Source organism: Pseudophryne corroboree, chromosome 10, assembly GCF_028390025.1.
Source record: "Pseudophryne corroboree isolate aPseCor3 chromosome 10, aPseCor3.hap2, whole genome shotgun sequence".
Taxonomy (NCBI): Eukaryota; Metazoa; Chordata; class Amphibia; order Anura; family Myobatrachidae; genus Pseudophryne; species Pseudophryne corroboree.
Window position 1 is genome coordinate 56047829 of NC_086453.1, and position 24681 is coordinate 56072509.

Below are 24681 nucleotides of genomic sequence, written 5' to 3' on the forward strand. Positions count from 1 at the left end.
TCTATCTCCAGGAGCAAATTCCCGTATCTTGGCACTCCGGTTATAGACCCTCTGTTGAGCACTTTGGGCCTGTTCCATGTGCTCTCTGACAACAGGTACCACGGCTGCAATCCTATCCTGCATTTGTGTTACATGCTCAATAACGCTTCTATAAGGAGTGGGCTGTCCTTCCCACGTCTCTTTGGCAACATCCAACAGCCCTCTGGGGTGTCTACCATACAACAAATCAAATGGAGAAAACCCCGTAGAGGACTGAGGAACTTCTCTGATGGCCATTAACAAGTAGGGCAACAAACAATCCCAGTTTTTCCCATCTCTCTCAACAACCTTTTTTAACATACTTTTTAATGTTTTATTAAACCTTTCCACCAACCCGTCAGTTTGGGGATGGTAGATGGACGTCCTGAGGTGAGTGACCTTAAATAACTTGCACAATTCTTTCATGATCCTTGACATAAATGGAGTACCTTGGTCAGTCAAAATTTCTTTTGGTATTCCCACTCTACTAAACACCTGCACCAGCTCCCTAGCTATCGCCTTGGTTGTGATAGTGCGTAAAGGGACAGCCTCAGGATATCGAGTGGCATAGTCCATAATTACCAGGATATACTGATGGCCCCGAGCAGACTTTAACAAGGGCCCCACGAGATCCATGGCTATTCTGTCAAACGGGACCTCTATAATAGGCATGGGAACTAGTGGGCTCCTGAAATGGGGTCTAGGGGCATGATACTGGCATTCAGGACAGGAAGAACAATATTCAGACACTTCTTTATAAACCCCTGGCCAAAAGAACCTTTGTAAAACTCTTTCAGTGGTTTTTTCTGCCCCTAAATGTCCTGCGGTAACGTGACTATGAGCTAAATCTAGTACCGTTCTCCGATAAGGCTGGGGAACTACCAGCTGTTCCACCACATCCTCACCCCTTTTGACAATGTGGTACAAGAGCTCATTACAGATGGCCATGTGGGGATACGTAACCCTGTCACCTGGTACCACAGGTTCCCCATTAACAATCTTAACATTCTCTCTAGCCTTTATTAAGGTAGGATCCTTTAACTGTTCAGACGCAAACAGATCCTTCTTTACCTCCAGGTCAGGCACGCTTTCAGTTCTAACTACTATGTCTCTGTTCCCGGCAAGAGGGTCCTCACTGGACTCCCCATCTGTCACTTCCCCAGCCAAACTAGCAAAAGGCAAAGGGCCAGAAAGTTCCGAAGACCCACGTACATCCATAAAATCACCGGTATTATCAACTGGCTTTTTACTTCTCACATCTGTTGATAACCGTGATTCCCACAGTTTCCAAAAATGAGGAAAATCCCTCCCTATTATGGCCTCATGCACCAAGGTAGGGACCAGTCCCACTTTAACCATTGCTGACCCACAAGTTTCTATATTCACCTCAGCAGTGGCATAATGTTGGGTATCCCCATGTATGCAAGTTACCCCAATAGGTATTTGCTGGACCTTTAAGGGGTTCACTAACCCAGCTTTCACGAGGGTAACTAAACTTCCTGAATCTAGCAAGGCCTCTACCCGGTTACCTTCTAAGAACACATCACACATTTGTTTTTCCAGCTCAGGTGAAGGTACCACAGTACAGGCTAACCTAGCAAAGAAAGACATTCTGCGACATTCAAAGGCAGCATCACATTGCATGGGTTCTTGCGTGACTGGGCAATTGGCAATAACATGACCTGGCATACCACACCTAAAACATTTAACCACACGATTATCAACCCATTTGGGCAGCATAGACCGTTCTAGCCCCATTGGCCTGTTTCCAGGGCCAGTGTTTACAGTCTCTCCAGCCTTGCGTTCTCTTAACCGCCCAGCAACGTTTTCCCACGGAACAGTCTTACCAGTCTTTACTGAAGGGCGCTGTCGAGGATCTATGGGTTGCTGGGTGGTCATCAGTAGTTCCTCTGCTGCCAAATACCTCTCTACCATGTCCACTAATTGGTCAGCAGTACCCGGGTTTCCATGGCTCACCCACTTGCGCAGGACCATGGGCAAAGATCTCAAGTAGCGGTCCATGACGACTCTTTCCACCATCTGGGGACCAGTTAATGTCTCTGGCTGTAGCCATTTTTTTGTTAGCTGAATAAGGTCGTGCATCTGGGAGCGCGGAGGCTTCTCCATGGCGTACAGCCAACGGTGCACCCGTTGTGCTCGTACTGACAGCGTGACTCCCAGGCGGGTCAGGATCTCAGTCTTTAGTTTATCATAGTCCCGAGCCTCAGCAGGGCTTAAATCAAAGTAAGCTTTTTGGGGCTCACCTGACAGGAAAGGTGCCAGCAGACTGGCCCACTGTGCTTTCGGCCAGTTCTCACGCTCGGCAGTCCTTTCAAACGTGGTGAGATAGGCCTCCACATCATCAGCCTCTGTCATTTTCTGCAGGAAGTGACTGGCTCGTATAGAACTAGAGCTAGTTGGAGCACTGACAGCCACATCTCCAACCCGAGCTGCAAGTCTCTGCACCACTTCTGCTAAGGCCTCTCTATCCTGACGCTGTTGCCTGTAAAGTTCATCAACAACTGCCTGCTGTTGTCTCTTATTTTCCTCCATTGCCACCTGCTGCTGTCTGTTGGCCTCCTGCTGTAGTCTCCAATTTTCCTCCATTGCCACCTGCTGCTGTCGGTTGGCCTCCTGCTGAGCCGCTGTAGCTTGCAGCAAGGCTTTAAGCAGATCCTCCATGTCAACAGATTTTTCAGGCGGCTTTGCAGCTGCTTTCACCCAGGACATATATCAAACCCTCAGGGGTGAGTCTCAGTAACTTCACACTGGGCTGTATCTGCATAAACCACCGTTTTCTGCAGGCCTCACAAAGCTGCTGCTTTCACTTATGCGCAGAACGGCCTGCTCGCATTCTCCAACAAGTTGTAACACTGTAGGGGTGCAAGGTGCCTTTTCCTGGGGAATATGGCAGCACGCAGCAGCTGAGGAACAACACAAGTCCAGTTTCTGGTACAACTGACCCCGGCCAGTTTTATTGAAACAGAAAATAAAACAAACCCCAAAATAAAAATACCTTGCCTGTCCGGCACTAACTAAACATAAGATGTTCCTAACTGTCACTAAACAAAACACAGAGTTCTTCAGTACATACTGTATAGCTTACTTGCATCAGAAAGCGTGTCTCTCACACACAGATCCTGCAGCCTTCCCAGGCAGTCTGCCCATACTAATCAGGTTAGAAGCACTATATCACTCTTACACAGCTGAAACCCTGATTAGCCCTCTGTGAGGCCAAAGACCCGAACTGGGCCCAATGTCTAGAACTCGCCTTATCTCTCTCTCAGAGCCTTTACCCAGCTTTTACAGCAAACTGAAAAGGTTCAGACAAAACAAAAAGCATTTTTCCTAGAAGTTAACATTTTCTAAAACATGTAAGACAAGAACCTGGGACAAATATACCTGCCCTCAAACACTATCCCAGTGTTCTTGTCACAATACCTACATCCAGTGTATGTGTATGTATATGTGTATATATATATATATATATATATATATATATACATACACATACATACATATATATACACATTGTGACAAGAACACTGGGATAGTGTTTGAGGGCAGGTATATTTGTCCCAGGTTCTTGTCTTACATGTTTTAGAAAATGTTAACTTCTAGGAAAAATGCTTTTTGTTTTGTCTGAACCTTTTCAGTTTGCTGTAAAAGCTGGGAAAAGGCTCTGAGAGAGAGATAAGGCGAGTTCTAGACATTGGGCCCAGTTCGGGTCTTTGGCCTCACAGAGGGCTAATCAGGGTTTCAGCTGTGTAAGAGTGATATAGTGCTTCTAACCTGATTAGTATGGGCGGACTGCCTGGGAAGGCTGCAGGATCTGTGTGTGAGAGACACGCTTTCTGATGCAAGTAAGCTATACAGTATGTACTGAAGAACTCTGTGTTTTGTTTAGTGACAGTTAGGAACATCTTATGTTTAGTTAGTGCCGGACAGGCAAGGTATTTTTATTTTGGGGTTTGTTTTATTTTCTGTTTCAATAAAACTGGCCGGGGTCAGTTGTACCAGAAACTGGACTTGTGTTGTTCCTCAGCTGCTGCGGGCTGCCATATTCCCCAGGAAAAGGCACCTTGCACCCCTACAGTGTTACAACTTGGTGGAGAATGCAAGCAGGCCGTTCTGCGCATAAGTGAAAGCAGCAGCTTTGTGAGGCCTGCAGAAAACGGTGGTTTATGCAGATACAGCCCAGTGTGAAGTTACTGAGACTCACCCCTGAGGGTTTGATATATGTCCTGGGTGAAAGCAGCTGCAAAGCCGCCTGAAAAATCTGTTGACATGGAGGATCTGCTTAAAGCCTTGCTGCAAGCTACAGCGGCTCAGCAGGAGGCCAACCGACAGCAGCAGGTGGCAATGGAGGAAAATAAGAGACAACAGCAGGCAGTTGTTGATGAACTTTACAGGCAACAGCGTCAGGATAGAGAGGCCTTAACAGAAGTGGTGCAGAGACTTGCAGCTCGGGTTGGAGATGTGGCCGTTAGTGCTCCAACCAGCTCTAGTTCTATACGAGCCAGTCACTTCCTGCAGAAAATGACAGAGGCTGATGATGTGGAGGCCTATCTGACCACGTTTGAAAGGACTGCCGAGCGTGAGAACTGGCCGAAAGCACAGTGGGCCAGTCTGCTGGCACCTTTCCTGTCAGGTGAGCCCCAAAAAGCTTACTTTGATTTAAGCCCTGCTGAGGCTCGGGACTATGATAAACTAAAGACTGAGATCCTGACCCGCCTGGGAGTCACGCTGTCAGTACGAGCACAACGGGTGCACCGTTGGCTGTACGCCATGGAGAAGCCTCCGCGCTCCCAGATGCACGACCTTATTCAGCTAACAAAAAAATGGCTGCAGCCAGAGACATTAACTGGTCCCCAGATGGTGGAAAGAGTCGTCATGGACCGCTACTTGAGATCTTTGCCCATGGTCCTGCGCAAGTGGGTGAGCCATGGAAACCCGGGTACTGCTGACCAATTAGTGGACATGGTAGAGAGGTATTTGGCAGCAGAGGAACTACTGATGACCACCCAGCAACCCATAGGTCCTCGACAGCGCCCTTCAGTAAAGACTGGTAAGACTGTTCCGTGGGAAAACGTTGCTGGGCGGTTAAGAGAACGCAAGGCTGGAGAGACTGTAAACACTGGCCCTGGAAACAGGCCAATGGGGCTAGAACGGTCTATGCTGCCCAAATGGGTTGATAATCGTGTGGTTAAATGTTTTAGGTGTGGTATGCCAGGTCATGTTATTGCCAATTGCCCAGTCACGCAAGAACCCATGCAATGTGATGCTGCCTTTGAATGTCGCAGAATGTCTTTCTTTGCTAGGTTAGCCTGTACTGTGGTACCTTCACCTGAGCTGGAAAAACAAATGTGTGATGTGTTCTTAGAAGGTAACCGGGTAGAGGCCTTGCTAGATTCAGGAAGTTTAGTTACCCTCGTGAAAGCTGGGTTAGTGAACCCCTTAAAGGTCCAGCAAATACCTATTGGGGTAACTTGCATACATGGGGATACCCAATATTATGCCACTGCTGAGGTGAATATAGAAACTTGTTGTGGGTCAGCAAGGGTTAAAGTGGGACTGGTCCCTACCTTGGTGCATGAGGCCATAATAGGGAGGGATTTTCCTCATTTTTGGAAACTGTGGGAATCACGGTTATCAACAGATGTGAGAAGTAAAAAACCAGTTGATAATACCGGTGATTTTATGGATGTACGTGGGTCTTCGGAACTTTCTGTCCCTTTGCCTTTTGCTAGTTTGGCTGGGGAAGTGACAGATGGGGAGTCCAGTGAGGACCCTCTTGCCGGGAACAGAGACATAGTAGTTAGAACTGAAAGCGTGCCTGACCTGGAGGTAAAGAAGGATCTGTTTGCGTCTGAACAGTTAAAGGATCCTACCTTAATAAAGGCTAGAGAGAATGTTAAGATTGTTAATGGGGAACCTGTGGTACCAGGTGACAGGGTTACGTATCCCCACATGGCCATCTGTAATGAGCTCTTGTACCACATTGTCAAAAGGGGTGAGGATGTGGTGGAACAGCTGGTAGTTCCCCAGCCTTATCGGAGAACGGTACTAGATTTAGCTCATAGTCACGTTACCGCAGGACATTTAGGGGCAGAAAAAACCACTGAAAGAGTTTTACAAAGGTTCTTTTGGCCAGGGGTTTATAAAGAAGTGTCTGAATATTGTTCTTCCTGTCCTGAATGCCAGTATCATGCCCCTAGACCCCATTTCAGGAGCCCACTAGTTCCCATGCCTATTATAGAGGTCCCGTTTGACAGAATAGCCATGGATCTCGTGGGGCCCTTGTTAAAGTCTGCTCGGGGCCATCAGTATATCCTGGTAATTATGGACTATGCCACTCGATATCCTGAGGCTGTCCCTTTACGCACTATCACAACCAAGGCGATAGCTAGGGAGCTGGTGCAGGTATTTAGTAGAGTGGGAATACCAAAAGAAATTTTGACTGACCAAGGTACTCCATTTATGTCAAGGATCATGAAAGAATTGTGCAAGTTATTTAAGGTCACTCACCTCAGGACGTCCATCTACCATCCCCAAACTGACGGGTTGGTGGAAAGGTTTAATAAAACATTAAAAAGTATGTTAAAAAAGGTTGTTGAGAGAGATGGGAAAAACTGGGATTGTTTGTTGCCCTACTTGTTAATGGCCATCAGAGAAGTCCCTCAGTCCTCTACGGGGTTTTCTCCATTTGATTTGTTGTATGGTAGACACCCCAGAGGGCTGTTGGATATTGCCAAAGAGACGTGGGAAGGACAGCCCACTCCTTATAGAAGCGTTATTGAGCATGTAACACAAATGCAGGATAGGATTGCAGCCGTGGTACCTGTTGTCAGAGAGCACATGGAACAGGCCCAAAGTGCTCAACAGAGGGTCTATAACCGGAGTGCCAAGATACGGGAATTTGCTCCTGGAGATAGAGTTCTTGTTTTGGTACCCACTGTGGAAAGCAAATTCCTAGCTAAATGGCAGGGTCCATTTGAGATTAGGGAAAAAGTGAATGAGGTTAATTACAAAGTATACCAGCCGGGAAAGAGAAAACCCGAACAGATCTACCATGTTAACTTAATCAAACCCTGGAAAGATAGGTTGTCTCTGTCAGCGGAGCCTTGCCCTTCGGTGTCTTCACCCCGGTTGCTTCCCGCAGTGAAGGTGTCCGAGACATTATCAGCTGATCAGAACAATCAGGTTAAAGAATTTCTCATCCAAAATAGGGAGGTATTTTCAGAGCTGCCTGGCCGAACGACCATAATAAAACATGACATTGTCACAGAACCAGGGGTCAGGGTTCATTTAAAGCCATATAGGATTCCTGAAGCTCAGCGAGAAGCTATTTCTAAGGAAGTTAAAACCATGTTAGAACTTGGAGTCATAGAGGAGTCTAACAGTGAGTGGTCCAGTCCCATAGTGCTCATCCCGAAGCCCGACGGTAGCATACGCTTCTGTAATGACTTTCGTAAGTTAAATGAGGTGTCCAAGTTTGACGCATACCCCATGCCCCGTGTGGATGAGCTTGTAGAAAGGCTGGGAACAGCCAGGTTTCTCACCACATTGGACCTGACCAAAGGTTACTGGCAAATACCTTTATCTGATAGCGCCAAAGAAAAAACAGCCTTTTCGGTTCCGGAGGGGCTGTACCAGTATAAGATGTTACCCTTTGGGTTGCATGGGGCTCCAGCAACCTTTCAACGGGCGATGGATAAAATTTTGAGGCCCCATAGAAAATATGCAGCTGCCTATTTGGATGATGTGGTAATTCACAGTACAGACTGGGGGTCCCATTTGGTTAAAGTACAAGCAGTACTGGACTCAATCAGAGAGGCAGGGTTAACTGCTAACCCAAAGAAGTGCTGCCTCGCAATGGAGGAGGTCAAATACTTGGGCTTCACCATAGGCAGAGGTCTGATTAGGCCCCAATTGAATAAAGTTGATGCTATTCAAAACTGGCCTCGTCCAGTGAATAAAAAACAGGTAAGGGTTTTTTTGGGAATTACTGGGTACTATAGACGGTTTATTCCTAATTTTGCGACCACAGCGGTGCCGTTGTCAGACCTTACCAAAGGGAAGCAGTCAAATGTGGTGAAATGGAACCCTGATGCAGAAAAGGCGTTCCAAGCATTAAAAGTGGCTTTGTGTTCACAACCGGTGTTGATAACACCAGATTTTTCAAAAGAATTTGTGGTACAGACAGATGCCTCAGAGGTAGGGATAGGTGCTGTGCTGTCCCAAACCAGAGATGGGGACGAACACCCTATCATTTATTTGAGTAGGAAACTCAATGAGCATGAAAAAAGGTATGCCATTGTGGAAAAGGAGGCTTTGGCCATTAAGTGGGCACTAGATACCTTGAGATATTACCTCTTGGGTAGACAATTCAGACTAGTGACAGACCATGCCCCTTTAAAATGGATGTATGTAAATAGAGGCAAGAATGCTCGTGTAACTAGATGGTTTCTAGCGTTGCAGGACTTTAAGTTTACTGTCGAACATAGACCGGGAACACAATTGGCCAACGCAGATGCATTGTCTCGCATCTTCTGTTTGGGGGCTACAAGTGTTCCGGCCCCTAGGTCGAAACAGGGGAGGGGGATATGTGACAAGAACACTGGGATAGTGTTTGAGGGCAGGTATATTTGTCCCAGGTTCTTGTCTTACATGTTTTAGAAAATGTTAACTTCTAGGAAAAATGCTTTTTGTTTTGTCTGAACCTTTTCAGTTTGCTGTAAAAGCTGGGAAAAGGCTCTGAGAGAGAGATAAGGCGAGTTCTAGACATTGGGCCCAGTTCGGGTCTTTGGCCTCACAGAGGGCTAATCAGGGTTTCAGCTGTGTAAGAGTGATATAGTGCTTCTAACCTGATTAGTATGGGCGGACTGCCTGGGAAGGCTGCAGGATCTGTGTGTGAGAGACACGCTTTCTGATGCAAGTAAGCTATACAGTATGTACTGAAGAACTCTGTGTTTTGTTTAGTGACAGTTAGGAACATCTTATGTTTAGTTAGTGCCGGACAGGCAAGGTATTTTTATTTTGGGGTATGTTTTATTTTCTGTTTCAATAAAACTGGCCGGGGTCAGTTGTACCAGAAACTGGACTTGTGTTGTTCCTCAGCTGCTGCGGGCTGCCATATTCCCCAGGAAAAGGCACCTTGCACCCCTACAGTGTTACAACTTACATACATATATATACACATACATACACATATATATATATATATATATATATATATATATATATATATACATACACATACATACATACATATACATACACACACACACACACACACACATACATATATATCCAAATACACAAGCATATCCCATTTAAAGCTATATGCAATATAGGCTGAAAAGCCTGAACGTGTGCTGTGCATGTGCTGCTGCATTAAAATGCAGCTTAGTTTATAGGGCCTCTTGCTTCAATGCGAGCACAATCCTCCCTCTTCCGCGCGACCTCCCCCCTCACAGACGGACCGCAGCAGCAAGCACTGTCCGCGGTCAGTCTCCCCTCTCTCCTCCCCAGGCAGACAGAGCCGCGCCAGCCGCCGTTCGCGGCCCGGAGCTCTGAAACGGGAGGGAGGGGAAGAGCAGCGGCGCAGGGAGCCGAGCGGTGGGGAGCGCCTAGCTGCGGCTGCTAGTACTATCAGTCCTAGGGTAGTCTGGCTCCCTCTGCGCCGGATCGGGAGCGGCGGGTAGTGCGGGCGTTATGGAGCCTGTGACAAGAGGCAGGCAGCAGATGGCGGTGCGCAGTACCACACACTGCGGGGCGGCAGCGGGAGCCGCGATCCAGTGCTCCTGGACTCTGACGGGGCTTCTCCAACAAGTTCCGTCCAGTCCTTTCTGCAGCCTCAGCTGTTGTTAGCTGAGCTGCTTGTGGCTGTGAGGGGGCTCCTTTGTGAGGCCCGACACGCCAAGAGCTGCACGCAGCAGCTTCTATAATCCCGTACCAGAGCTTTTGTGTAAACTGGGAAAGGATTGTAATGTATAAAAAATAAAAACAAAAATATTTAAAAGTAAAAAATGTATGTCCCCCTCTGGAAGTCCACACTTGTGCTTCCTGTCCATGTGAGCACCGAAAAAACACTGAGGTATTCTGGGAGTATGGAGGGGAGGAGAGTTACTGAAATTTGAATATTCAGTGCCCAGTCCTTGCTAACACCGTCCATATCCCAAGAGTACTCCAGTGACCCCTAGTGGATGAAAAAAGAAACACCCTCGGCACTTCTGTGTCAAGAATCATCCCCAGAAAGGATTGGGTTGGTTCCAAATGTGATTTTGGAAGGTTCAGAGTCCAACCGTGGAGTCTGAGTAGTTGGGTTGTGAGAACAATGGACTGCAACAGCCTCTCCTTGGATGATGCCTTTATTAGCAGATCGTCCAGATATGGAATGATGTTCACCTTTTGTTTCCTCCGGAGAACCATCATCTCTGCCATCACCTTGGTGAACACCCTTGGTGCTGTTGAGAGGCCGAATGGCAGGGCCTGGAACTGACAGTCCAGTAATGCGAAACTGAGATAACCCTGATGCGGCAGCCAAATCGGAATGTGGAGGTACGCATCCTTGATATCCAGGGACACCAGGAATTCCCCCTCTTCCAAACCGGATATCACCGCCTGGAGAGACTCTATATTTTGAACTTGAACTCCTTTAGAAAGGGGTTCAGTGATTTTAGGTTCAGAATGGGCCTGACCTAACCATCCGGTTTCGGTAACACAATAAGGTTCGAATAGTAACCTGTGGTTTGCAGATGAGGAGGAACTGGCACAAAGACCTGTGCCTCCACCAACTTCTGGACAGCCTCTTGTAGGACAGTTCTGTCTGCCAGTAGAACTGGCAAGCCTGATTTGAAAAATCGGTGAGGAGGGAGATTTTGAAATTCCAGCCTGTAACCCTGGGACACAATATATAATCACCCAGGGATCCAGGCCGGACGATACCCAGACGTGACTGACCTGTCTGAGTCTCTCTCCCACTGGCCCCACGGTCCACCGTCATGTGGAAGACTTTGGCGTACCTGAAACAGGCTTTTGTCCCTGGGAACCTGTGGCAGCAGGTTTCCTGGATTTAACTCGACCTCCCCTTTAGAAGGTATTGGACAGTTTGGCCTTTCTAGGCTTGTTAGGCCGAAAGGACTGTGATGCTGATGCTCACTTCCCCGCACAGTGCGAGAGGCCCCAACTATAGAATCCTTCAGAAGTAGACTCAAGACTTTTCTGTTTACTAAAGCATTTCCATAGTGTCCCTTTTAGTATCTTCATGCTTCTGTATTTTATGAAAATGTACTTCATTATTTTCTGTACTATATTATGCTATGTATCTGTTAAGCGCCTTGAGTCCTATTGGAGAAAGAGCGCTATATAAATAAAATTATTATTATTATTATTATAAAAGGATTTCTTCGGAGCACGTGCAGCTGAGGGAAGAAACAGAGACTGACCCACTGTAGCCGTGGATATCCAAGCATCCAAAGCTTCCCCAAAGAGAGCCTGACCTGTGTAGGGTGGGGACTCCACGCTTTTCCTGGATTCCGCGTCGGCCGACCACTGGCACAGCCACAGTCCCAGACAAGCTGAAACAGACATGGAAGAGATTCCCGCAGCCATGGAACCCAGGTCTTTCATGGATTCTACCATAAAACCTGCTGAATCGTGAATGTTACGCAAAAACAATTCCAACATCATCCTTATCCATCGTATTCAAATCCTCAAGTAAGGTGCCTGACCACTTTACTATAGCTTTTGCAATCCATGCACTAGCAATAGTGGGATGTGATATGGCCCCTGAAGCGGTGTACATTGATTTAAGTGTATTATCAATTTTGCGATCAGCTGGCTCCTTTATGGCGGTAGATCCCAGAACAGGCAAAACCACCTTTTCTCTATCGTCCTAGTGGATGCTGGGGTTCCTGAAAGGACCATGGGGAATAGCGGCTCCGCAGGAGACAGGGCACAAAAGTAAAGCTTTCCGATCAGGTGGTGTGCACTGGCTCCTCCCCCTATGACCCTCCTCCAAGCCAGTTAGATTTTTGTGCCCGGCCGAGAAGGGTGCAATCTAGGTGGCTCTCCTAAAGAGCTGCTTAGAGAAAGTTTAGCTTAGGTTTTTTATTTTACAGTGAGTCCTGCTGGCAACAGGATCACTGCAACGAGGGACTTAGGGGAGAAGAAGTGAACTCACCTGCGTGCAGGATGGATTGGCTTCTTGGCTACTGGACATCAGCTCCAGAGGGACGATCACAGGTACAGCCTGGATGGTCACCGGAGCCTCGCCGCCGGCCCCCTTGCAGATGCTGAAACATGAAGAGGTCCAGAATCGGCGGCAGAAGACTCCTCAGTCTTCTAAAGGTAGCGCACAGCACTGCAGCTGTGCGCCATTTTCCTCTCAGCACACTTCACACGGCAGTCACTGAGGGTGCAGGGCGCTGGGAGGGGAGCGCCCTGGGAGGCAAATGAAAACCTATTTGGCTAAAAAATACCTCACATATAGCCTCCGGGGCTATATGGAGATATTTAACCCCTGCCAGAATACACTAAAGAGCGGGAGACGAGCCCGCCGGAAAAGGGGCGGGGCCTATCTCCTCAGCACACAGCGCCATTTTCCTTACACAGCTCCGCTGGTCAGGACGGCTCCCAGGTCTCTCCCCTGCACTGCACTACAGAAACAGGGTAAAACAAGAGAGGGGGGGCAAAATAGTGGCAAAAATTATATTATAAAAGCAGCTATACAGGGAGCACTTATTATAAGGCTATCCCTGTCATATATAGCGCTTTTGGTGTGTGCTGGCAAACTCTCCCTCTGTCTCCCCAAAGGGTTAGTGGGGTCCTGTCTTCGTTAAGAGCATTCCCTGTGTGTCTGCTGTGTGTCGGTACGTGTGTGTCGACATGTATGAGGACGATATTGGTGTGGAGGCGGAGCAATTGCCAAATATGGGGATGTCACCTCCTAGGGGGTCGACACCAGAATGGATGCCTTTATTTATGGAATTACGGGATAGTGTCAACACGCTAAAGCAGTCGTTTGTCGACATGAGACGGCCGGACAATCAGTTAGTGCCTGTCCAGGCGCCTCAAACACCGTCAGGGGCTGTAAAACGCCCTTTGCCTCAGTCGGTCGACACAGACCCAGACACAGGCACTGATTCCAGTGGCGACGGTGACGAATCAACCGTATTTTCCAGTAGGGCCACACGTTATATGATTTTGGCAATGAAGGAGGCGTTACATTTAGCTGATACTACTGGTACCACTAAACAGGGTATTATGTGGGGTGTGAAAAAACTACCTATAGTTTTTCCTGAATCAGAAGAACTAAATGATGTATGTGATGAAGCGTGGGTTGCCCCCGATAAAAAGATGCTAATTTCAAAGAAGTTATTAGCTTTATACCCTTTCCCGTCAGAGGTTAGGGCGCGCTGGGAAACACCTCCTAGGGTGGATAAGGCGCTCACACGCTTATCTAAACAAGTGGCGTTACCCTCTCCTGAGACGGCCGCACTTAAAGATCCAACAGATAGGAGGATGGAAAATATCCAAAAAAGTATATACACACATACAGGTGTTATACTACGACCAGCTATAGCGTCAGCCTGGATGTGCAGTGCTGGAGTAGTTTGGTCAGAGTCCCTGATTGAAAATATTGATACCCTGGATAGGGACAATGTTTTACTGTCTTTAGAGCAAATAAAGGATGCATTTCTTTATATGCGTGATGCACAGAGGGATATCTGCACACTGGCATCACGGGTAAGTGCTATGTCCATTTCGGCCAGAAGAAGTTTATGGACGCGACAGTGGTCAGGCGATGCGGACTCAAAACGGCATATGGAAGTTTTGCCGTATAAAGGGGAGGAGTTATTTGGAGTCGGTCTGTCAGATTTGGTGGCCACGGCTACAGCCGGGAAATCCACCTTTTTACCTCAAGCTACTCCCCAACAGAAAAAGACACCGACTTTTCAACCGCAGTCCTTTCGTTCCTTTAAAAACAAGAGAGCAAAGGGATATTCATATCTGCCACGAGGCAGAGGAAGGGGGAAGAGACACCAACAGGCAGCTCCTTCCCAGGAACAGAAGCCCTCCCCCGCTTCTACAAAAGCCTCAGCATGACGCTGGGGCTTCTCAAGCGGACTCGGGGGCGGTGGGCGGTCGTCTCAAGCATTTCAGCGCGCAGTGGGCTCACTCGCAGGTAGATCCCTGGATCCTGCAGATAATATCTCAGGGGTACAGGTTGGAACTAGAGACAGATCCGCCTCGCCGTTTCCTGAAGTCTGCTTTACCAACGTCCCCCTCCGAAAGGGAGACGGTTTTGGAAGCCATTCACAAGCTGTACTCTCAGCAGGTGATAGTCAAGGTACCTCTTCTACAACAGGGAAAGGGGTATTATTCCACTCTATTTGTGGTACCGAAGCCGGACGGCTCGGTAAGACCTATTCTAAATCTGAAGTCCTTGAACCTGTACATAAAGAAGTTCAAGTTCAAAATGGAGTCACTCAGAGCAGTGATAGCGAACCTGGAAGAAGGGGACTTTATGGTGTCCTTGGACATCAAGGATGCGTACCTCCACGTTCCAATTTACCCCTCACACCAGGGGTACCTCAGGTTCGTTGTACAAAACTGTCACTATCAGTTTCAGACGCTGCCGTTCGGATTGTCCACGGCACCTCGGGTCTTTACAAAGGTAATGGCCGAGATGATGATTCTTCTTCGAAGAAAAGGCGTATTAATTATCCCATACTTGGACGATCTCCTAATAAGGGCAAGGTCCAGAGAACAGCTAGAGAGGGGATTAGCACTGTCTCAAGAAGTGCTAAAACAACACGGCTGGATTCTGAATATTCCAAAATCCCAGTTAATGCCGACAACTCGTCTGCTGTTCCTAGGGATGATTCTGGACACGGTTCAGAAAAAGGTTTTTCTCCCGGAGGAAAAAGCCAAGGAGTTGTCCGAGCTTGTCAGGAACCTCCTAAAACCAGGAAAGGTGTCTGTACATCAATGCACAAGAGTCCTGGGAAAAATGGTGGCTTCTTACGAAGCAATTCCATTCGGCAGATTCCATGCACGAATTTTCCAGAGGGATCTGTTAGACAAATGGTCAGGGTCGCATCTTCAGATGCACCAGCGGATAACCCTGTCTCCAAGGACAAGGGTATCTCTTCTGTGGTGGTTGCAGAGTGCTCATCTATTGGAGGGCCGCAGATTCGGCATACAGGATTGGATCCTGGTGACCACGGACGCCAGCCTGAGAGGCTGGGGAGCAGTCACACAAGGAAGAAACTTCCAGGGAGTGTGGACGAGCCTGGAAACGTCTCTTCACATAAACATTCTGGAACTAAGAGCAATCTACAATGCTCTAAGCCAGGCAGAACCTCTGCTTCAAGGAAAACCGGTGTTGATCCAGTCGGACAACATCACGGCAGTCGCCCATGTGAACAGACAGGGCGGCACAAGAAGCAGGAGTGCAATGGCAGAAGCTGCAAGGATTCTTCGCTGGGCAGAGAATCATGTGATAGCACTGTCAGCAGTGTTCATCCCGGGAGTGGACAACTGGGAAGCAGACTTCCTCAGCAGACACGACCTTCACCCGGGAGAGTGGGGACTTCATCCGGAAGTCTTCCACATGCTGGTAACCCGTTGGGAAAGACCAATGGTGGACATGATGGCGTCTCGCCTCAACAAAAAACTGGACAGGTATTGCGCCAGGTCAAGAGATCCGCAGGCAATAGCTGTGGACGCGCTGGTGGCACCTTGGGTGTACCAGTCGGTGTATGTGTTTCCTCCTCTGCCTCTCATACCAAAAGTATTGAGAATTATACGGCAAAGAGGCGTAAGAACGATACTAGTGGTTCCGGATTGGCCAAGAAGGACTTGGTACCCGGAACTTCAAGAGATGATCACGGAAGATCCGTGGCCTCTACCTCTAAGGAGGGACTTGCTTCAGCAGGGTCCCTGTCTGTTTCAAGACTTACCGCGGCTGCGTTTGACGGCATGGCGGTTGAACGCCGGATCCTAAAGGAAAAAGGCATGCCGGAAGAAGTCATTCCTACTTTGATTAAAGCAAGGAAGGAAGTAACCGTGCAACACTATCACCGCATTTGGCGAAGATATGTTGCGTGGTGCGAGGATCGGAGTGCTCCGACGGAGGAATTTCAACTGGGTCGATTCCTACATTTCCTGCAATCAGGATTGTCTATGGGTCTCAAATTGGGATCTATTAAGGTTCAAATTTCGGCCCTGTCGATTTTCTTTCAAAAAGAATTGGCTTCAGTTCCTGAAGTCCAGACTTTTGTTAAGGGAGTGCTGCATATACAGCCTCCTGTGGTGCCTCCAGTGGCACCGTGGGATCTCAATGTGGTTTTGGAATTTCTAAAATCTCATTGGTTTGAACCACTAAAAAAGGTGGATTTAAAATATCTCACATGGAAAGTGACCATGTTACTAGCCCTGGCTTCGGCCAGGAGAGTGTCAGAACTAGCAGCTTTATCTTACAAAAGCCCATATCTGATTTTCCATTCGGACAGGGCAGAACTGCGGACTCGTCCGCATTTTCTCCCTAAGGTGGTGTCAGCATTTCATCTGAACCAGCCTATTGTAGTGCCTGCGGCTACAAGTGACTTGGAGGACTCCAAGTTACTGGACGTTGTCAGAGCATTAAAAATATATATTGCAAGGACAGCTGGAGTCAGAAAATCTGACTCGTTGTTTATATTGTATGCACCCAACAAGATGGGTGCTCCTGCGTCTAAGCAGACGATTGCTCGTTGGATCTGTAGCACAATCCAACTTGCACATTCTGTGGCAGGCCTGCCACAGCCTAAATCTGTAAAGGCCCACTCCACAAGGAAGGTGGGCTCATCTTGGGCGGCTGCCCGAGGGGTCTCGGCATTACAACTTTGCCGAGCAGCTACGTGGTCAGGGGAGAACACGTTTGTAAAATTTTACAAATTTGATACTCTGGCTAAGGAGGACCTGGAGTTCTCTCATTCGGTGCTGCAGAGTCATCCGCACTCTCCCGCCCGTTTGGGAGCTTTGGTATAATCCCCATGGTCCTTTCAGGAACCCCAGCATCCACTAGGACGATAGAGAAAATAAGAATTTACTTACCGATAATTCTATTTCTCGGAGTCCGTAGTGGATGCTGGGCGCCCATCCCAAGTGCGGATTATCTGCAATAATTGTACATAGTTATTGTTAACTAATTCGGGTTATTGTTAAGAAGCCATCTTTCAGAGGCTCCTCTGTTATCATACTGTTAACTGGTTTTGATCACAAGTTGTACGGTGTGATTGGTGTGGCTGGTATGAGTCTTACCCGGGATTCAAAATTCCTCCCTTATTGTGTACGCTCGTCCGGGCACAGTACCTAACTGGCTTGGAGGAGGGTCATAGGGGGAGGAGCCAGTGCACACCACCTGATCGGAAAGCTTTACTTTTGTGCCCTGTCTCCTGCGGAGCCGCTATTCCCCATGGTCCTTTCAGGAACCCCAGCATCCACTACGGACTCCGAGAAATAGAATTATCGGTAAGTAAATTCTTATTTTTTGAGAGAGTGGACACAAAAATTGGCAGGTTTTCCCATGTTTTTTCTATCCTCCTCAGGGAAAGGAAACGCCACCTGGACCCTTTTGGGGATCTGGAATTTTTTCTCAGGCTTTTCCCATGCTCTCAAATATAGCATTTAATTCCTTTTTTCCGCAGGGAAGGTTAGTGAGGCTCTCTTATTTTCAGTGGAAAAAACCTCAACCTGCTCATGTGTGGCATCATTAATATTCAACACATCCCCTGATAGCCTCTATCATCAATTGCAACCCCTTTGCGAGAGGAAGACCCCCGCAACACATCCCCATCACCGTCTGTGGTGTCAGAATCGGTATCCGTGTCATGAACAAGCGCACGTTTGTGGGGGTATATAGCGGAGCGTCACGAGGTACCAGAATCGGGCCATACTGCCATAGAGTTCTGTAATACCTGGGTTGCAGATTCATTACTTGCAACCCTGTCTGAAATCTGAGAAATCCAAGATTTTATAGTGGAAAACCACTCAGGTTCCCTTGCTGGAATCTGTGCTAAACCAGTGCTATCCTGACTACATGGAACAGGATCATCCCGTGAGGACATATCCTCCGCAGCATATGACAGTGTCCTGGACATAAAGGAGAGCACCTAACACTCCACACACAGATAAGCGCAGACAGTTTCCCCCAAGAATGGCAAGACACACAGATTGGAGCCAACCCACACACAGCGCTTCTAACCAAAGGGAGACCCCTTGTCAGCGCTGACTGTGCACCTTAATATGATACAGTCGTATTGCAGCCCCCCCCCCCCCCCCCTTCTTCTACAACCCCCTGGTACAGTTTACAGATAGCGCTGATCAGGAGACACACGTCCCTCCACAGCAACTCCAGCTGTGTAGGCAGGAAAATGGCACTGAACACTGCTGGGTCCGCTCTGAGAAGCTCCACCCCCAAAATGGCACCATCTTCCCACTCTTCATGGGATTATACTGGCCTGAGGATTGAGAGCTCCCCAAGATCCCGACAGGCTTTTGGACCAGTGTAGGGTGTAGCACTGGATCAGGGCGCCCCACCATGTACCGCTAAGCCTTCCAGAGCGCTACCCTGCTGCCGCCATCTTCACACCAACCAACCCCCCCCTCCCTTGCTAGTGGGGTGGGTGCCTCACCACCGATTCTTCAGCTCTGTAATGGGGTGGCGGTATGCTGCTGAGGCAAGCGATCCCATGCGGCAGGGAATGATCTGACCCCTCAGGAGCTCAGTGTCCTGTCAGTGGAGTAAGTGGCTCAGACTCCGCAGGGCGGACACTGCTACCCCCTTAGTCCCACGTTGCAGGGAGGCTGTTGCCAGCAGCCACCCTGTAAAATAAAACTAAAATAAAATTTTACTAGAAAAGCTCTGTAGAAGCTCCTCTAGGCACATTTTCTAAACTGAGTCTGGTAGGAGGAGCCAGCTGACACTCTCAAAGTGCCAATGGCTCCTGGTGGACCCCAACATCCTCTAGGACGTAAGAGAATTTAAACTGCACCAGCTCCTTTGGATTCTGTCTCCCCAATAATCATTATGGATGCTAGAGAAATTAAAAAATTCCTCGTCAGAGTGATCCATGTTATATGCACCAGTTTTAATGTGTATGACTTAAAGTATGAAGCTCACCCATATATTTGTGTCCAGTTTAGACCCTTCTTCTGGTATTAAGGCATGGGTTTATTTTGTAGGGGCCCCACACACCGCTGCCAGTAACAGCAGCCGGCAGAAAGGATCAGACATTTGAATATTTAGTGGCCAAATCCAACAGGATCCAGCCATTCCAACTTTTTTTTTTTCTTTTAGAGTCAGATTGACATTGTCAGAAACCTGTTGGATTTAGCCAGGAATCTGACAAAACACGTGGATCTGTGGCTAATCTGCGTTTTCCGACAAGCCGGAATTGCAGACCTGTCACAAAAAAACCCTGGTAGGACTATTGAATAGATCGGACCACCATCAGACCTAAAAAAGCCAGAAACTGCAAACTCTGACAAGACGGCAGTTCCGACTTCAATACCCCGCCTAAAGCCATATCATATGACAAGTCTAGGACACTTGGGTCAAGTCATTACATGCAATTTTTTTGCATATTGGCATAACCTGCAGAAAAACCCAGACTACAAAAACCAAGCCTGCAAAACAGGTCCACTTCAGAATAATTTAATCTATGTTAGTTTAATATAATTCATTGTGCATTTAGTCAAGTATGACAAACTGATCATCCTCTCCTTTTATTCAGGTGGAGCGATCCTTGCACTGTCCCTTGTAGTGGGATGCCTGACACTTGCACTATGTGGCATTCTCCTCTGGATATGGTGGAGTAATCACAGGAGGCATTAACACCAAACCCAGTAAATGCTGTAACCAACAAGTTCTTTATTAAATAGAAAAATATATGTTCCCAATTGGGGAAATTATAACAGCCCTTTATGCATCAGTTTTACACAGATGGCAACAGTCCTTCATTACCCACAATTAGTACTGCATGGATGCTTATCATTTATAAACCAAAAGCTCAATGAGCAGAAGTATAAATATGAATATTTGCAGTAGCTCCCAGTCCATGTGTTCTACTCAGACTGGTAAGATTGCGGAGCTGCTAAAATATTAAAATTTCTTTTAAAGGATAATGATTGTGTCAAAGCAAGTTCCCCCCCATGACATTAGGCAGAGGCATTCTGCTAACATATGACCAGGTTGTAACAAGTGTTGCCAATATTTGGGTATTCTGATACTACAATGTACTATCGAGACTTCTGTCAAGGCTGCTTCCTCTACTGGACTCTAAACCAGGACTCCGCTATCTAGATTCAGAGGCTTCTCCAACAGGACTACGGTCACAAAGCTGTTCTTGTGCAATTTGTTTTATAAGTCTAAACGATTGACCAATTCTCAATGACATAGCACGTTTGATAAAAGTATAACCATTTATGAAACAGGACACCGCTTGTTGACTGAGCCATTTTCTTCAACGGACATGAACAATCTGCAATAGAAGACAAACATGAAAACATGGTTAGACTGGCACATCAATAGAAACTGCAGAGGCCCAGGCAGAAGTGCAACACATGAGGGTTTGAACAGTTAAGCCTTAAATAAGGTGGCCATTAATTCATGCTCAGATCAAGTCTCCTACGAACCATAAGATTAGCTGACCTCAGGTAATCCGGCTGCAGACACCGAGCTCAGTATATAAGCGAGGACATCAGCCGACCAATCCAATTGCCACCCCACAGATCATACACATACCACCAGTTGCAATAGCCTGTCCCTCAGTCCCACTGCATGTCAGGACAGCGGGGCACAGTTCTCACTCACAAGTCTCAGAGCCCAGTGCTGACATCATAGGGACAGGACACCCTCATTCATACTAATTCAGAAGACATGTCTGATACCTCGTCTGAAGACTACTTATACAAGTACCACCAACTGATTCATTGCATGAGGGACACTCCCAACAAGGAAGTGAGTAGCCCTTCTAGTGGAAAGTAAACACCTCCTAGTTTACATCAGGTACATTAAAGTCTCACAATTATGCTCTCTCCTTTTAATGCCATTAAAGTGCTGTCCTGCAATATGTACCTGTCCAGTTCCTCTCCCTGTCCTGGTGGTCTGTAGATACCACAGTGCAAATTCTATCCTTGCCCCAGTTTCTATAGTCTTCCAAAGGACCTGTTTCATCATTTTTTTTATTTCTGTAGTATTTATGCAGTTTTCTTTTACATACATTGCTACTCCTCCGACATCACCTGGAACAGAAGGAATGCAGTAATGTTAGAATTCTCACCATGTTATGTAAAAACAAAAACAAACAAAACCCTTTAGTTTCCAACTTAGGCCAGTATCCAATTGCATGCGTCAATTTACTGCATCGCAAAAACAGGCTATGCAATTATAACATGTTTTTACTGTTCAGTAAATGACCCATTTTTGGGAGATTACATATGGAATGCGAGCCAAGTTCCTGGACCCATATGTGATCATGCAAAAACAGGTCTCCAGCAGCTGTTTATCCCTGATACTACAAATCTACACTTCTTAATACATCAACCCCTTAGTCTACTGGGCCGACTATACTTCTCATACCTGTAACCCTAGACAGAAATACCATGCTGGTGAGGGCTTGGGAAACACTGGCCTACATAAAGGACCAGCAGTGCCATAGCCACATTGCAGTGGTCAGCAGGGCTGTAGTCATTACAGGTATAGGAACAGCACAATACATTTACACAACTAGCTAACCGCAATTATATTGCATTCATATCTTTTTAACCCGTTTGACATGTTTAAGAGGAGACAAAGCACCCCCAGTGCTCTGGAATACAAAGCTAGGCTGGCTATAGTACAGATAAATATGATCCATCGGTCTGACTGGTGACAGTGCCAACATCTGTGTTTCCACACTTTATGCGCAGTCCCTCAGGCCCTCTGCATGTCAGGACAGAGGGGCACAGGTATCGCTCACGTAGATTCAGAGCCCAGTGCTAACATCATTGGGACAGTGTTTCATATGAACACGTGATTGCACGTGTTCATATGAAAACGTGTAAACTGTAAAAATAGTGCCATGTCATACATGTCAGGTTACAACTAAGAGCAACAGATACTAACGCCATCATAGGGTTCTGCACGTACATTGAGCTGTGTCAGGTCTTCCATCCGATGCTTTGACTCCATTCAGAAAGTCACAGGCTGCATCAGTCATCCATTGTCCCAGCAGGGGAGGCGACATGCTCATCATACAGGGAAGAGCACGATGCTGTAACAGACAGGAGACCGGTTACACACATGGAAATAGAGATAAAGGTTTAGGTTGTATAAAGTAACAGCACATTGCCTGACCGCAGAGTCTCAAGAGAGATCAAATGCATTGTACATAACCAATTACTCCAAGCCTATATATCAGTGGGCAGGGACATTTCAAGAGCTTGTTCGCACTTGGAAAGAAGTGGCCTAGGAACAGCCCTGTCGGTAGGTAACCGCAAACTACATCCAAGGCATAAACTTCATTCGAGTTGTCAGATGCTTCTGATGAAATCTGTTGTATTGAAGGGAGAGGAGGCGGCTTATTCGCCGATGCGCCAGAAGAACACAGCCACCATCAGGGATGTTACAGCCTCACACCCATATTATAGCTGTGAGTAATTGTGTCCCTTATGTGGTTACAGTGCAGTCAAGATCAAAGATGCCACACTAACATGTACCAGTGGGAGGCACTTGAGCATAGTGCTGTAGACGGGATGTATGTTCAGATATTGTACTATACATGCAGAGGGCAGCTTGCACTACAGGCACTTCCTTTACATGGGTCTGCATCAGCCTCTATACATAGTGAAGGGGATTGGTGGTGACTAGGTAGGCTGTTGCAGGGGAGAGGGGAGGGGGTGATAGCAGGTCACTGGGCAGGCTACGGTTGAGGGGTAGCAGGGACAGTGGTCACTGGGCAGGCTACGGTTGAGGGGTAGCAGGGACAGTGGTCACTGGGCAGGCTATGGTTAATGAGTGGCAGGTCACTGGGCAGGCTATGGTTAATGGGTGGCAGGTCACTGGGCAGGCTATGGTTAATGGGTGGCAGGTCACTGGGCAGGCTATGGTTAATGGGTGGCAGGTCACTGGGCAGGCTATGGTTAATGGGTGGCAGGTCGCTGGGCAGGCTATGGTTAATGGGTGGCAGGTCGCTGGGCAGGCTATGGTTAATGGGTGGCAGGTCGCTGGGCAGGCTATGGTTAATGGGTGGCAGGTCGCTGGGCAGGCTATGGTTAATGGCTGGCAGGGATGGTAGGTCACTGGGCAGGCTATGGTTAATGGGTGGCAGGGATGGTAGGTCACTGGGCAGGCTATGGTTAATGGGTGGCAGGGATGGTAGGTCACTGGGCAGGCTATGGCAACGGGGGGATACTGGGTGACTGGACTCCCGTGCAGGAAGTTACAGCTGTGTGTGAACGCAGTCAGTGGTTTTTTATCGTGCAATATCAGAGCCAGTCAGTAAACAGGGAACAGTGTGCTGCTGTCAGCGCGGGTCCTCACACTGTGCCGCCTGTAGTCACTCACACTGATCATACTCCCAGGGACCCGAAGCGCACCGCAGGCCTGATTAGATCATTTTACACGAGACCTTCAGAAACGGCGTTCTGGGCCCAAAATATCCCTGCTCCCAGCACAAAACACAGCCCACCGGGTGACCGGGCACACCCGCCAGGGCTACTTACCCAACAGCCGCACACCGTAACACGCAGCACACGTTCAGCATCAGCCCGGCCGCGGTGCTATTGCAGCGTCACCAGCCATGTAGCCGGGCCGGTAGCGTGTCCTTCTTCCGGAGATAGGCCGGATCTCAGTCCAGCACGTGCCAGGCCGCACCCCGCAGCAACCGAAGAACCCCGTCATCTCTTCCCGCACACAGTCATAGAGAGAGACACGTGCAGGCGCCGGGAGCCCTTATGTAGAGCGATGTAAGGACCCCGGGCATGGCGCCCTGCACACTGCCTGTCTGGCACAGGGTACTGAGATATGTATCTGGGGCTATGGCAGTGTGATATGAAGAGTGTTACATTATTACCGAGAGTCTAACATTACACCAAACAAATTAATCTATATATAAGAAGGCGTTATCCAAGGGCGCCTATTTCAGTCAGCGAGGCCCCGGGCAGGAGGCGGAGCTACACTGGTGTCCTAGCGGTTGTCTATGTTCCCTAATGCTGCTTTCACATTGCAAAACCTGCTTTTGAAATGGTATTTGAAACGGTTCTTAAAACGGGTCTGAGCAGTTAAACCCCTTTCACATCTCATGTTGTAACCAGTAAATTACCATTTCATTACCGTTTTGGTACCTTTCACACTGAACCCGTTTCACCCATAGAAAACAGTGGTTGTCATTATAAATGGACTTTTCTGGCCCACACATTATTAATAATTATTAATTAATTTATTATTAATAATTTGGATAGTCGTACGATGGAACCCAGCAGCTTGAAGCATTTTTGCTATGTTTTTATATATGAGGGTATCCTTGACTGTCCCAGTAATTTGGCAGCAGATTTCCTCATCCCCTCTGATGCTAAAGCAGCTCCATCACCTCTTCATCACTCCAATTAGACATTTTATAATGGCTTTGC

The 24681-nt window shown here is 47.7% G+C and overlaps 1 protein-coding gene, 1 long non-coding RNA gene and 2 other non-coding genes across 6 annotated transcripts in view; 1 reads left to right on the top strand and 3 right to left on the bottom strand.

Annotated features, from left to right (window-relative positions):
* Window positions 1-20507, top strand: part of LOC134965976 (testicular acid phosphatase homolog) — a 267819-nt gene extending 247312 nt beyond the window's left edge. For all 3 annotated transcript variants that reach the window (XM_063942421.1, XM_063942419.1, XM_063942420.1), the window contains one exon: window positions 19806-20507. In XM_063942421.1, the coding sequence (XP_063798491.1) occupies window positions 19806-19906 (101 nt within the window). In that variant the 3' untranslated portion in view covers window positions 19907-20507. The remainder of the gene's footprint in view (window positions 1-19805) is intronic.
* On the bottom strand, window positions 19923-23989 carry LOC134965978 (uncharacterized). Its single transcript, XR_010188560.1, has 4 exons — window positions 23776-23989; window positions 22202-22325; window positions 21149-21315; window positions 19923-20552 (listed from the first exon to the last, which is right to left on the bottom strand). It is a non-coding gene; the product is annotated as an uncharacterized LOC134965978 (long non-coding RNA).
* On the bottom strand, window positions 20832-20920 carry LOC134968005 (small nucleolar RNA SNORD88). The gene has a single exon (XR_010189307.1). It is a non-coding gene; the product is annotated as a small nucleolar RNA SNORD88 (small nucleolar RNA).
* Window positions 21979-22068, bottom strand: LOC134968004 (small nucleolar RNA SNORD88). Its single transcript, XR_010189306.1, has one exon. It is a non-coding gene; the product is annotated as a small nucleolar RNA SNORD88 (small nucleolar RNA).
* Window positions 23990-24681: the final 692 nt, after the last annotated feature.